The 15,842-nt window shown below is 36.3% G+C and overlaps 1 protein-coding gene and 1 long non-coding RNA gene across 2 annotated transcripts; one reads left to right on the top strand and one right to left on the bottom strand.

Moving 5' to 3' along the window:
- Positions 1-5,939: 5,939 nt before the first annotated feature.
- Positions 5,940-6,502, bottom strand: LOC136343267 (uncharacterized). Its single transcript, XR_010732762.1, has 3 exons — positions 6,318-6,502; positions 6,121-6,258; positions 5,940-6,065 (listed from the first exon to the last, which is right to left on the bottom strand). It is a non-coding gene; the product is annotated as an uncharacterized lncRNA (long non-coding RNA).
- Positions 6,503-9,576: 3,074 nt separating this feature from the next.
- On the top strand, positions 9,577-13,444 carry LOC136343294 (homeobox protein Nkx-2.2a-like). The gene is made up of 3 exons (XM_066289924.1): positions 9,577-10,196; positions 12,691-12,907; positions 12,962-13,444. Exons 1-3 carry the CDS (start codon positions 9,800-9,802, stop codon positions 13,182-13,184), a joined length of 837 nt encoding a protein of 278 aa, XP_066146021.1. The 5' UTR covers positions 9,577-9,799; the 3' UTR covers positions 13,185-13,444.
- The last annotated feature ends 2,398 nt before the right edge of the window (positions 13,445-15,842 follow it).

The following is a 15,842-nucleotide window of genomic DNA, read 5'->3' as shown; positions in this document are numbered from 1 at the left end:
GCTCGTCCCAAGTTCGGTACCTCTTTAATTAATCTTCAAATTGACCAAAACGAAAACGACAAAAATATTACCCGTAATTAATCAAGCAAAGACGGTATTGTTTGTCTAGAAGGCTTTGATTTATTTAAAACAAATGAAATTTATGAATAGTCCTTTTTCATTCCTTTGTTACGCCGACATTCATTAGGGCTGGCGCTTGCCGTCCCCATGATTGATTGCCTTTTGTTCTCGTTATTAGTCTTGGTCACTCCGATGCTAAATTACAAATTACCGCGTTTCATTTGTTTCGATTCGGGCCAATGATACGCCGAGCCCCCTCCGGTACCGCTCCGCGATACGCCACTGGAAAATCAGGCAAAAGCTGAAATTTAAATCAATCAAAGGGGGACAATTCAGGATCGTTTGCTGATTAAGAAAACACTCGCGGAAACTTAAGCAAGAGTGGGCAATTAAGATGTTATCATCGAGGCCACGATGCGGAGAGCTGTCAACAATTAACGTAATTTATTATGAGGTAACAATGGTAATGTTGTGATATTGTGGTATTGGGTGGTCCAGAAAGGTCTCGCGTTCACCTCCTAAGTCATCCTCATTAGTTGCTTATTGAAAAGTGCATCAGTCGGAGAAATCGGACTCAGTGAAGATCGCTTTGTGGTCTTCCTCTTCTTCGTCGACTGACTGGGAATTGGAATGTCAAATATTCGGCTGTCTGTTCGCGTCATTTATTACTATACAGATAATCGAAGATGAAAGCCGGTTGCTACGTCACTGATCTTGGGAACACGGTGAAATATGGTTCAGTGATTGAAAAAAATTCTATCTATATCTGAAGTAATTCTCGACGAAAGTGAGAAAGAATCAATTATAAATAGCAATACAGAGGCTCGCATATAGGGTGTTTCAGAACTATGGGATCGAACTTCTGGGGATTATTCAGGGCAACAATAGAATACATTTGAATATTAGAACCCATATCCGCAAATGTCTCCCTAAGGCGTTACGGCCTTATGGTACGTTAAGACAGTTATGTGGAAAAATGTGTTTTATGGAGTACGGTTCATTTTAATATATTTATATAGCATAGCACTCGAGTAATTGTCCAAAATGTCGTTCTTAAACTCGAATGCACCTGCTTGAACGAGGAACACGATTTCCGGGGACTTGGCTGGACATTTTTGATAATAGTTTCGAACGACTTCAATGTCGCACCAATTCATGCAGTCAGATCTTGCTCTGTTTCCACTGGCGCTTCACAAACCAGATATTTTACACGTCCCCATAAAAATAACTCTAAAAGTGTTAGATCGGGTGACCCACGAGGCCGCGGAACTGGACCATCTCAGTTTCTCCAATGTTGTCTGAACTGACGATCCAAATACTGCCGAGCTTGAATAAAAAAATGTGCAAGTGCGTCATCATGTCCCAGACACATTTGCCGTCGAATGATTAATGTGGCGTTTTCAACAAGTTCTGGGTTGACAATAAATAAAATAACTCAATAAAGCACGTTTTTGCACGTGACTCTCTTAAGGCATCATAGGGCTGTAGCACCTTAAGGAGAGAGTTTCGGACATGGGTTCTTAGACTCGTATGTCTTCTAGTGATGCACTGAAAAATCCTCAGAAGTTTCACCTCATAGATATGAAAAACCTGGCGATGAAACTCTTTCGGCAAGGACAACTATTATTTTTTAGGCATAACATCATAGCCAGACTCCTCAATCACAAGCTGTTAATGCAACCCCTAATGGATTTTGTCAAGTTTTGGGAAACGAGAAAAAAATGTCAGCCCCCATTGAAGAACCTTGTGCTACACGTAGTTGCAAATCACTTGAAATCTGGCTGGTACACCATGCGCTACCACGCAACCAAAAACGTGGATTTAAAAAGATTTTGAATTTGATATAATTTGTTCCAATCCTTTTGGAGTCAGGGGCGTACAAAGAACTCTCGAAAATAAAACAGTCATCGGTATGTTCCTTACGTCCGGAAACAAAAAGGTATCATTGCCATTTAGAGACATAATTAAAATCGTTTTTTTAATTTCAATTAAGTGACCACCCGCTCGATAAAAACCTAATTTGTCTGTCTTCATTCGTACTGAACCATATGTCCGATGCTTAATTGATACTGACTGATGGTATAATGGAATATGCTAAGGGTAATTATTATTTATGAGGGAGTAGCCAACGAGGAGCGGCTAAAATTTCTGCGAAACCCAACACGTTGCCTTATCTAAACTGCCATTTAAATCCCCTTATTGGAACTTATGTTTGACTTCCAACTTAAACAAAATCCTCTTGTAGCACTCGCGTAATTGAATAGCAAACAGAGCGGTTAACTTTAAATGAAAAAACGATTAAGGGTTTCCTCCCTTTAGGGCGCAGCGGTCTTTTACTAAGGGCGAATGCCACTTAACACCCTCGGGTATAATGTTACAAACACCACCGATCCGCTTGACTTTCGTTAATCTCCAGATAGGCACTCTATGAGCAGAATTAATGTTTTTACTTCAATATATGCGTTCATAAATTGTTAATCGTTAATAATTTTTTTTAATTATCTTGAACTAACCGGAACTACCCGAACTAATCTAAACTCACCTAGATAGTCACAGAAAACCTACATGCGGTTTGTCAATTTGACAACGAACCACCCTCGATATTTCCGCCTTTATAAAAAATATGTAAATATACAAAAACAAGTCGATTTTATTTTCAAAGGGGAGCATTCTTTAAGTTGGTTTTCTATTAAATTGCATGCACCCTTTAGCAGGGGTGGAAACCAGCACTAAAATCTTACATGAAAAAGGAAGTTGAGTTATACCTAATTTGAACGGTCTTTCAATTACCTTTCCAAATATATGTTTGTTTTTTTTTTATTGACAGGGTTTCGAAAAATCCTGTGCGAACCTTAAACGCATTCACTGTATTACAGAAAAATTGTTTATTAATGTTTTAAGTGTTCAAAATGCCGTCTATTATTTTTTAAACAGTAATGAAGTCTGTTTTCGAACTCCTCTCTAACATGGACAAAAACTTCTACTTGAAATTTCCTACACACAGCTTTAATTTTTTTCTTTAATCTTTCCAAATCTTGAAGCTGATTTTTATAAGAAACAAATAATTTTTCTATATGTAAACTTGTTTACGGTTTGAATATGATTTTTCGACAACCTTGTAATGAAAAAAGCAAGTATATTTGGAAAGGTAATTGAAAAAACCACCAAATGAGGTATAACTCAGCCCCCTTTCTCCTGTAAGAGTTTAGTGGTTGTTTCCACCATCGCTAGAGGGTGCATGCAATTTAATAGAAAACCGACTTGAAGAATGGTCCCCTTGAAAATAAAATCGACGGATTTTTGCATATTTACATATTTTCTACAAGAACCGAAACATTCGGGATGATTCGTTTCCAAATTAACAATCTGTATGTAGTCTACCACCTGTTGGTGATCATAATGTACTTTGCAATGGGAGATTTTAATAAAAGAACAGTTAAGCTCTTATAGATCAGCAAAAGGGACATACTTAAAGTAGAAACTGAAAAATCGGGAATTTCCTTTAACTTCTACTCAAAGGGCAATTGTTTTCATAATTGACTTCGAAATGTCGTGTTGGGCTGAAAATTCCTTTATACCACTTCAAAAATTTACATTAAATGTAGAGATTCTTTTTTGCTTGAAACAACCCCGGACATAAAAAAATCTTGTGGGTAAGACACCAGGGTCGGTACTATCAGCTTGTACGGGGTTTCACTCACTGAAAAACCCTGTATGTTCAGAGGATTTCGCGTCCTATGCCCGAAAACTTCAATCGTGCTTTTTGTATCTCTTTTGTTTTTAGCATCAGATAATAGTCAAACGGAATTATCATTCTTTTCTCTGCCGTCGCTCTATAAGGTCTGTTATATGTCTTTTTTGTGCTTCTCTCGGGAAATCACTCGATGACCTCTTCTGGATCTTTGGCTTGAGGTACCCCGCCGATAGGGATTCTCTTTTGTCCTTCTGGATGCTTTTTACTTCGTCGGCTGTTTTCCTAGTTGGTTGCTAGTTTGCAATAATAAATTCAAAGTACCAAAAAAGCTATATGACGTTCTTCATTCTATTACTGAAGAGAATGTCTTTTGGCATTTTATCTTGCACTAATTTCAAGTCTTTTGACTTGTTAGATCATGTGTGGGTAGATGGAGAGGTCTGTGAATTATCATAAAATTTATTTATAGATTAAGCAGCTCTTGGAAATCACCAATTGAAATCCAGCTACTACTGCCATCTATGAGCAAGTAGTGAAAACACAATACTGCGTTAAACAGGCCAGAGACATCAGTTAGTCTAGGTTATGAGGATCGAATCCTGTTTTCGGTTTACGCGTAGTAAGGCGTCCATCGCACAGAGGGCGCTATAAGTATATGCAAACTAAAATTAAAAGGTGCCATTTACTTACAGGGAACTGTAAGGAGTATCATATTCCAATAACCCGAACCCTTCTTTAGGAATATCTTCATTGGCATGCTTACAGAGGGCATTACAAAAGTTTTTGCTCGTATACCATATTTACCAGTAGTCGGATACGTAATGGCTACTTATGTAACTGCAGTTAGGAAATGAGAGATATTGTTTAACGAATGGATTTCTGTGGGACGAAAATAGCGAGTTTCCGCAAAGGACAACAGAACGCAAGGGAAACATTCGGAGAAAAATATTGTGGCAATAAGGTAAATAATTTTGAGCCGTTAGAAAACAATCTTTCATTTCTTAACTGTTTGGAAATTAAAAAAAAATAGAATTTTGGAACTTTCTTAAAATAACTAAACGTGTAAAAAATCTTATAGGAAAATATGCAAAATAAGAGAAATTGGTGCAATTTCTCTTATTATAAGCGAAACACTATGTACATTTTCGCATTTTTGGTCCGACTAGGAATCTCTTGATTTTGTCATTTGAATTCTGAATGACCCTGTATTTGAGAAAATTCGACCTGCTCCCAGGACCTCCACATGTAGAGCTTCACCTTATGAAAGTAGGCAAAAAAACCGTCTTTTTCACCACCGAAACCACTTTTCGGGCATCCATACTTTCTCCTTATCTTAATAGCATAACAGCATACATGACAACTGGATGGCGCCAGCAATAAATTTCACACGACCGCAAATAAAAGCGTCCGGATTTTGACACATGCTCGGGTGTGTTTACAAGACCCTGTACAATGCTGGGATGAATCCCGATCGAGTCTATTCGGATGGCGCCAGGATACAGGGTGCTTTCAGGGTCGTACCACAAGGTAAATGTGGAAAGGCACTTAATGCGGATTGATGCTTATAATCGGAACAATCTGAAATGGTGCAGAGTTGGTGAATTTTCGTACGGAGTGATTAGATTTCATGGCAAAAAGTTAGAGAACACTCTTCTTGAGGGGACCAGAACGCCCTTGATATTTGGATTTTGCTCATAATCCAAAAGAAATGTTCATTATCATTACACCTTAGGTGAAAGCATTCTCCTCCATAGTGGGAGAACCCTGATTATGATTTTGTCGATACTAAAATATCATAAGATACAATGCAAAAACAAGAAGTATAAGTACGCCTCTGTACTTAATCTGGAACGGCGTGTGGGGCGCCATTGGGATACCACTTGGTTACATAAACCAGATGACCGCTTGCCGCCGCAGTTCTAATGGACCAAGAAATGGAACTATTGTGCAAGTAATCGGTCGATCATCGCTCGGTATCACCTTACAAGTTATTTTTAACGAATACAATCTGAACAACTGATACACATATTCTTTAACGTTATGAAGACAGTGACTGATGCGTTATTTATTTATCGAGGAATTTCACACAAAGCTGCGGCAATATTGTCACAAAAGTCTCTTTCCCAGAGACCCTTATTCAAATTTGCTGTGACCGGGTTGCCCAGTTTAATGCAGTTGTCCATGTTTGGCCAAATAGTGGGCTCTTTTTTATTTTTCCAATCAGTCCAGTCAAAGGGTTCGTCAGTGGTCAACCACGTCCATCCCTGGTACTCCGTGGTATTTTTGTAAAAGCCGGCGATCCAAAAGTAAACTACAAATGTCTCAGTATCATAGTGCAATCAACGTTTGATCGCATGGTGAAGTACTCTAATTGGGATTGGCTTACTCAGTGGTTGGTCATAAAGAGCCTCGTAATAAATGGCCACCTCACGGTTGAAAGAGGTAACGGAGGGCATTTTCATCCCACGGCCCTCGCAAAGATCAAAAGCTTCGGTGAAAGAATACTGGCAAAATTTAAGTAGAGGGTGTTAGTTATAAGTAAAGGATAAAGATTGTGACTTACTGCGCCTGTTGAAACGTAGTACCTGTCAGTGATTTTAATTAATTCACTTGTTGGACTGGTTAACACTGTGAGTAGAAGACTTGGGAAAATCAGTAGCAGCTTCATGTCACGAAATTTATCAACGTAATCTGCTGGTAATTTGTTAATTTTAGAATACATATGAGGTTTTTCTATCCAGACAATCAATTTATATATATATATATATATATATATATATACTGAAAGCTAATCAGCAAATTCGCTATTCCATTGAATTTGAGTATGGTATGAAATCTAAGATAAGAAGTACCCGCTTCAGAATTATCGATATTCATCGTTGGTTTGCAATGCAACGCAAAACACAGATAATGCGTTATTTTCAATAACCATATTAATTCCTCAAAATTCCAAATATATTCAAAAAAATTTTGCTTGGCACTCACGCAAAAAAAAATTAAATCGAAAGGAAAAGAAAGTTCATGTGATTTTTGAGGCAATTAACGTCGATAAAGGCCACTTAAAGCAAAATGGTTTGTGATATGTAATTTCCCTAATGCCCTAAAAGCTCCTCACTAGTTTTTAGACACTTAGAGTTACTACTAAAAATTATACAAACGGAGCTTCGGGTCGATTCTAGAACGTCAGAAATGAATAATAATTTATGCAACAAGATTATAAAGACAAGATTAGATCGCTTCGGTCTAGAGCCTTTACTGCTTTGATTGCGCACGTGTTTAAACGATGATTCTTGCTCAAATTATTTGATTCTTTGAACAGTTAAATTTCTTCAAAACATGCTTTTTAATGCAATGTTCGGTGGTCTGAAACAGCAAAACCAATTTGATCGGAACCGATTTTATTTCGAAATTGAAGTGAATGTATGTGGAAGACTGTACTGACGCCGTACTGTGGCCATTTTTGTTAAACCCAATGGGCTGCTTAGCCTGACAACGTACATTGTCACTGCAAAAAATCAATCTATAGGTTTACACGGGTACGATCCGATTATGTGGATATCCTAGAGACAAAAGTCAGGTAAATAAATATCACAAAAACTGTTGGATCTATGGGGAAAAATACACGGAAACACTAAGTCTTTGACACCCTGTATTTAAAAAAATAAGGATGCGTACGTATAGGGTTAAAAACTCTATAGAATAGCTCGTTGACAAGCAGTTTGTTTAGAGTAAGAAAATTATATGAAGATACAGAAATATCTTAACTACTCGTAAACAGTTCGTGTATATCAGAAAATCACCTCACAAAACAGGGAAATCCATATACTTATTATCACTCTCATAAATTAGCCCAAACAAATACATTCGGGCATCTTAAGTGGGTAAAAATGTAATAAGAAAAACCCTAATGGCATTCCTCAGTTGACGTTACACACGTTCCTGGATGTTCTAAGCGTGGGAACCCAATACGATATACTTAGTGGGTCCCTGAAAATCTCCCCTTGGATCTTCATAATTAGCCACTTTGCCTGTCAATTTTTTGAGGTGACGAAACCAGCATTAACATGCGGTAAAATGTTCAATTTTTGCATAAGAAACGGTTTTTTTTGTAAAATAGCTTACTACACACGTTTGTGATCTAGAAGAATCACTTTACCACACGCAAAAAAAATTTCCGAAAACCTTAAATCTCGTCGAATCTCGATCGTTAGCGAAAATAACAACAGGGTAATAGTTGTATATCGTGCCGTTATAAATTATCCCTCTTCCCTCCACCCCTGTTATTTTTTTAACAATTTTTCTTTAATTCGAAAGCAAATTAAATAACACAAAAATAGAAACTTTTTGACGTTTATTTATTTTTTTAAAGATTGCTTAGGTTACTGGTAGAAAAATTCGACCGATTTTTTAAAACTGCAACACGGTTCAGGTGACACCTCAAACTTAAATTGCATTCGATGGTGTATTGCAATTCAAAATCTGTTGCTTCGTTTTCGAGGAAAATAACTATAAATTTGGTTAAAAAATGCAATAAAAACAGCACGTAAACAATGAAACCTTATTTCTTGATATGGAATTTATTTATTTTCAATTCTGCGCTCACAATCAAGTCTTTGGTAAAAAAAAATAAAATAAAAAGATAAATAAAAATAACTCTGAATTTTTTGTGAGAACCAAATCGAAAATAAATCAATTTCCTATCAACAAACAAGTTCTTTCATTGTTTATTGTACTATTTAACGGAGTTTGTATTGCATTTTTTACTAAATTTAGTGCTTCCTTCTTTAAAAATTACCCGATAGATTTTGAATCGCAACGCACCATTGAATGTAGTTTTGAAAAACCTTTAATTTGAAATTTCACTTGATCTATGTATCAATTTTTGAAAATCGGCCAATTTGCTCTACCAATAACAAATGCAACATTAAAAAAAAAATAAACAAGCGTAAAAAGTTAGTATTTTTTGTCTTATTTAATGCTGGTTTTGAATTTAAAAAAAAAGTGTTAAAAAGCTAATGGAGGGGACAATGTAGAGCCGCACAGTGTAGAATTACGTTAGGTCAAATGCTTTCGAAGGGGATGTTTGTAGAGCGAGAGCAATGACCATCGACTTTTAATTATCTGAACGATAAATAGGCAAAGGTTTGCCAATGCCAGAGGTGTGAAGAGGAAAACGAAGGTAAAAAGTAGGACAATGGGGACGAAAAAGATGAAATGAACAAGAAAAAAGACGAAAATGCCGGAGAATGGAAAGTCTCGGACTAGGATGGAATAGTACGATCCTACCGGGGTAACTAAAAAAACAAAACCTCTTAATCAATCCCGCTTAAGCATTACCATATTATTGGCGTCTGCGCATGTAGCAATACTTTTTGCCCTACATTTACCGGATTTTATAGCGAATTTTTACATTAGAGTATATTAGCCTCAAGATCCTCCAATTAAAAAAAAATCTTATTCTTATACAAAAAAAAGAACATAACTTGTAAATTTTTACCTTCTCGATTCTCGTATTGTTCTGCTTATAATATAAAAATATGTAAAACGCCCTCTCAAGCAATAAATAAACCTCGAACCTCCCCAATTCACTCAATAAGCACCCTCTAAAATCGATTTACACACACCCTTGCAAGCCATACATTTATCACCCCATAAAAGCTTATTAATCTCCCTCGAAAGCAAACAATTTCTGGCTCTTCTCTATACTTAACTGAAACCAAACTTGTTCTAAGCATCATGTTCAATCAATCACTTCCAGACAAATATTTACTTATTCTCGGATTCCATTGGCGTAGGCGTGTTCACCGTGACGTCACTACGCATCAATAGAAATCCAGCTTAACGCTCTTCCCGAAGCACGATGTAGCACTTAAGCCCTCTACGCTTAAAGTTCATTCTTGATGCAGCTGGAGCTTACGGGGATTGGTTTCACGCTTTAGATGTGGGGCACGACGAACACGCATTTTATGCATAATTAGCTAAAGCTCTGAGTCGAGTGGATGTCAATCAATTAGGGTGAACTAATCAGATTTTTCGGAAGTTACCATGTTTCAAGCATACAACAACGAAAGTTATCAAAGTTGTGACACGACAAGTGGCAGTGTGGTGACCCCGTTTTCAGTGAAAGACATCTTGAACATAAACTTGGCAGATGAGCAGGGTGAGTTTTTCATTAAGAAGGAAAGTGTGGAACGAGAACAGAATCATCAGTGCTGGGAGAGCCCTTTTTATGGACTAAGTGAACAGAGCTGTTACTATAATGTTGAGAGTTGCTCTTATAACTGCTCAAACAATAGAACTTGGAACGAGGCTGGATGTTATGGGGAAGCCAGTGGAACTCATGTGCCCCAGCTAAATTCGATGTATTACAGCTGCAATACGTACCACGACAACCAGCACAATCAGCAGAAGGAGCCCGGATATGAGAAAGTGGAGAGTCCTAGTAAGTAGATGATCATTAATTTGTTTATTGGCATTATGGGAAAAAATACCGTGTTCAAGAATATTTGCAAAATGGCAATTTTTTAGAGAAACGTTGAGCAATACCATACAGGGTGATCTTTAAAAAACCTTGACATCAGAAATATGTCTTAGATAAATCGATCTGGTCTGGTAGCTCACAGCTTAAGTGATGAAGTTCGCATTTGAAAAAATGGTGTTCCCTCAGTGGCACACCATTTATTAAAAAAAAAAAACATTATAATGAAAGTAAATTATTATGAAAGCTCTCAAAGTGTATTAGTTAAAATTCTACTCAGATATGCCGCTCTTAAGTAATAATCAATACTTGTTGAATTTTACGTGCGATTTTAGTGTCAGCTTAAATTATGCTATTAAGAAAAAATAGCACAAAATACGAGGGTAGTCCCAGAAGTACTCGATCTAACACTTAAAGAAAAAAAATGGAAAATATTACATTATTTCTCAACATTGTCTCCTGTGGGATTGATACACCTCCCGTGACAATGTTTTATGATTTTTGTACTTTATTTGTAGTAAGAAGCTTCGAATGTTGCAAAACAGACAACAACTTCGGATTCCACCTCTTCGATATTGGCAAACCTCTTGCCACCAAGCTATTTTTCAAGTTTAGAAATAGAAAATAATCTAAGGAGGTTAAATCTGGCAAATAGAGCGGGTGCGGGAAAATTTCGAAACCAAATCGATTGATTTTGTTTATTGCGATGATGGAGGTGGGGACTGGCCTATTTTTCCCTTAAATCTCGTCCCTTTTTCCTAATTTCTTCGCCTAAACATTCCACATTTGTATAATATACGGGTACCAGGGATTTTACCATGTTTGGAGTCTATGCTCTCTTTTGAGCCCATTGTTTTCACTGCTCTGACTTCTCAGGTGTGAAATGATGGACCCATGGTTCATACATGGTTCTGAATTGATGCAAAAAGTCGGCTTTATTGCTACGAAACATTGCCAAACACTTCTTTGAAACAGTTAACGATAACTATCGTTTTCATTACCATAGCTGGGTTGATGGTTGCTTTATAACTGCCCAAATGTCATTTAAACACCCACCCAATTCCGAGATTTAAATATAATAAGTGAAAACTTGCGGTTGGCATTAAAATATAAAGTGCAGAATAACTGAATATCTAATAAAAATTACCGAAGGTTGGAGCACCATTGCTCCAGAAGGCACAAAAAAGTTGATAGAATCAATAATGCCTAGAGACATACAGGGGGTCATTGATAATTGAGGAGGGCCGACCCAGTTTTGGCAGTGCAATATTAATTTATGGGAGTTCTAGATTTTATAATGTTGCATTTTGTATTGTTTATGCTGTGACGTTGAAATCGGACAAATTTTCACTAAAAAAAAAAAAAAATCTTAAATGTGGTGCATCTGAAACAATAAAAAATATATTAATTTATATGTTTTTTAAACAGTCTTATTATTCAATTTTTTTATATCGTTTTTTTTCTGTTTCAACATAAATGTTGTGTCCTTCGACCAAGTTAATTTCTCTTAATATTGACTGCTTCAATTAAGCCGTGAGTCACAGAATCTGTTGTGCGTCCGATGTTTTATGGCAAACAGCGAATGGCTTAATCAACATCTTGTGTTTTCGGCTCTTCTGCGAATGTTTTGTGCCTATCGGTTTTATTAATAAATTAAAATATTTACAAGTAATTCCGTTTAATCGGCAAAGTTGAGCGCAATTTGCCGCAGAGTGTATTGCTAGTGCCAAAAGGACTACTCATCAAGTACCTTTCCAAAAAAAAAAACGTAAAATAATCTTCGATCATTGACAGAATCCAACTTTGACCACAGTAAAATAAAGTAAGAGTCTTCCCGGTTAGGCGCAAACCCATTTTCTTTATAACCCTATCGAGGCTTCCGCATTGAGAGCTATGAAATAAACTATGCGGCAACACCGGATGGTGGCGCCAGCGCCGTTACAGTCAGAACGAACACTATAAGAACAAGAACAATGTTTCGGTTTCTCTTTACTCTTCAGGATGTTCTCATTGGCGACGACAAAATCAATGTTACCGCCGAAGAAGCACTTAACACTAACATTATAAATAATAACCAATACGCTACATTTTCGTAACTACGTTAGATAAAGTCACCAAAAATCCAATTTTTTCTTTCAAATAATTTTTACTTAAAGCTCTTAAAACCTGCAAAAAATCCTTTTAAAAAAATTGCCGATGTACAAATTCAATCGCGTTCTACATACCTGCCGCCTCCTTCAAGAACCACATGGTTTTTTTTCGACCCCATGCATTTCGCAAAGGAAGCCCTTCCGAACACATGCTTATAAAACATTTCTTTTGCATTTTAACCCAAAGATATCCCCATATATTTGTGACAAATACGACGTTTAATAGCTCCCCGGGAATTTTGCCAGAAAACCATGAATTTAGCGTCTTTAAGTCCAGACTCATAAATCACCCCTAAAAATTGTTTCAGGACACCAACAAGTGACCAGTTCGAAGACTGAACTACGGAAGTCAGGCCGCCAGCGCACGAAAAGAAAACCACGTGTGCTTTTTTCTCAAGCTCAAGTGCACGAATTAGAGCAGAGATTCAAAGTACAGAAGTACCTTACGGCGCCCGAGCGAGAACAAATGGCCCAGGGGCTGAAGCTGACGCCAACTCAGGTTAAGATTTGGTTCCAGAATAGACGGTATGTGATGTGATTTATTACACCAACAATGTGAGCATTGTTTCGTCTCACTAGGTATAAAAACAAGAGGCAAACCATCGAGAGGAAGGAGGAGGAGAAGAAGACGTCCTCCATGGAGAGCGGGGTGGACACCAACGTCAACGGCAATGTTTGTGGCCCTTATTTCATGCCTGCGATCAACAATTACAACCTGTTTCAAAATGATGCTTCCTCTTACAATGGAGGAGATTTCTTCAATCAGGGTGACTACACTGGCTATAATTCGTCCTTGACTTAATATCCGTTTCATCTGCTTTAACCAAAAAGACTGACTTTAGTAGAGACACTTCTGGCTACTAATAAAATATCTCCGATAAGGAATTCTTTTAGGCCTATTCGGAGTCTAGGTGTAATCCGTTTGTACAGTATTAGATGTTGTATTATTTGTGTACATATAAAAATATATAATAAAATTCTCGTGGCTTTCATGCTTCCTCACGCGTTACCCCCCTCTTGATTTATTTCAGTCCATAAAGCAAGCAAATCGGTCCTATCGACCGACCATTTTTAAATTTGCCTACTGAAATATTAATAGGGGCATAATCTCTCAGGTCTGTTTTATGTCTCTTATTTTCAGGATAAAAATTCAAGTAGTTAGCACCAGATCACCTTTTAGCTTAAAAGCTTTCGCATTAATTCCGATAAGAAGACAGGATACGCGCCTGTATCTCTATCTGTTCTGTAACCCTTTTTCGTTATATATTAATTGGCTGGCGGTTGTAAATCTTGTGTGGTATATAATGAAGGAATGCTTCACTAAATAACAAAATAGGAATAACTAAAAACATTCTTGTCTATGTGGCATAGAGGAGGTGTTGGTTTCGACTTGGTCTTGGCGACGTTTTGTACTGGGTGCGTGTAGCAATTACGAATGTCCAGGGTGTAACATATCACCATGGAGATATTTCGGAGAGCGATGGTACTCTGCAAAATAATTTTAAAACATGCCAAGGGGGCCCATGGTCAAAAGCGCATTTGACTGACCCCTGTATATTTGCGATATACAAAAAAGTAAAAGTTTCACGTTTTACGATGATATTTTCAACAATTTTCTAATAATTTTGTTTCCATTTAAATTTATTTTTATTTCAAGAAATTTGATTAAGCGATAGGATTTTTTTTTGGTTCTCTTACATTCTTAATTTGCGCCGATAGATATTTTTGCAAATTTTACTAAAATGGTGAAAGATACGAAAATACTGCACAGATCAAACAGCTAAAGAGATAAAAAAGGAATTTAAATTTTGTACCAGAATTCATACAGAGTGTTTCAAAAAAAGATACAAAGCATCAAATAATACATGTCACAAAAAAATAACCACTTGCATTTGACTACCAACGATTTTGACATATTGTAGAATTTTAAGGAAAACAGGGGTCAAAAATTTAACTTAGGGCATACGTGAGAAGAAATATGAAACTTCGCAACTCCATAGATATATCCACAAGAGTGCGTTGTTGACTATGGGTCTATTAGCATTTTTTAATTATTTACCAGTGTATTATCGTTACCTGAAATATTTTCGTGATAATGTATCAAAAATATAATATAAATATTAATTTGCTATATAAACTACATTCAAGAAATGCTTTGTTAAGGAAATACAAGATATTGAAGTTTTTTTATTTTTTCCAATTTATTTTTCATAGCTTCTAAATTTTTTGAGATATTTTACCAAATTTTTAACAGAAGTCAATAGCCTAATTATACGGATGTCTTTCACGTTATTCCCTGGTGATGAGACATTCGCAAAATGCAAATTATCTACAGGGGTCGGGGAGGACCAATTGCTTGTCCTGCTCGATTGCCCGATCTAACACCTCTAGATTTTTATCTTTGGCAGTTTATCAAGGAAAATGTGTACTCCGCTCCTGTATACTCTCTAGAAAATCTTGTGAAGCGAATAAGAAGCTCTGCTCCTAGAGTAACTGCTTAAAAATTGAGAGATGTTCCCGGTCGTTATAACGACATTTTAATTTATTTGTAGAACATAATAGTGATCATTTCGAACAATTTGTGTGATAATAATTATTTGATATTGACTTAAATTATTTCGCTATCGAATAAATTATAGCTGTTCAATTTATTCTTTACTTGAAGTTATTGTTTTCCTTGTGTCCGCCATTATTTTTTATTTCTCTCCTGTTAAAAATGCACTTTACTTCTAAATCGTCAATAATTAAATCCTGACTTCAATTTATATCGTAGTAGTGTATCAGATAATGTAATATCAGTAGGACATCAGAAAGGTTAGAAGCCAATCGAACCTACCCGATGAAAATAGTAGCATGCGTTACTTCGCCATTTTGCAAATAACTAAAACGCGATGAGACATACTAAAATGGTCAACGAACAAAAAAATTTCTAAATTGAACAGGCAATTTAAATTTCGAAAATTAAATACTATGCCGTGCACCACAAAAAAAAGTTTAGGCAATAATACCCTGTATAAAGAGATTAGGCTGGATGTTTTTATGTACAACAATGACAAACATTTAGTAAAAACATACGTCAGCAAACCTTTTGTTTCTGAGATACAGACAATTTAAATTGGATATCTTCCTTAACATCTATATGTGCACAGTATTGATCTTATCAACGCAAAAAAATTTCTTTGCAATTCCTACATTTTTTAAGATATTTAATGCAAATTCGTCGTGAGTATCAATTTTAAAGATATACACAAGACAGCGATTGAATTGGTCCTGAAACCGTACAAAGCGGTATTTGTTTTTTTAGAAACTTTTAGAAAACATATGTAGATATCTAAAAATGCACCGTGTTTTTATAGTCTTACAAGTAAGCTAAATAAAAAAATAAAAATATATTCTGTAAATTAGCAAACCCTACAGAAAAAAAAGTTACGATGTTGTACGTAATTTTTTATCAAATGTT

Source organism: Euwallacea fornicatus, chromosome 14 (genome assembly GCF_040115645.1).
Source record: "Euwallacea fornicatus isolate EFF26 chromosome 14, ASM4011564v1, whole genome shotgun sequence".
Classification (NCBI taxonomy): domain Eukaryota; kingdom Metazoa; phylum Arthropoda; class Insecta; order Coleoptera; family Curculionidae; genus Euwallacea; species Euwallacea fornicatus.
Note: the sequence above shows the minus strand (reverse complement) of the source record. Positions and strands in the feature narration are given on the sequence as shown.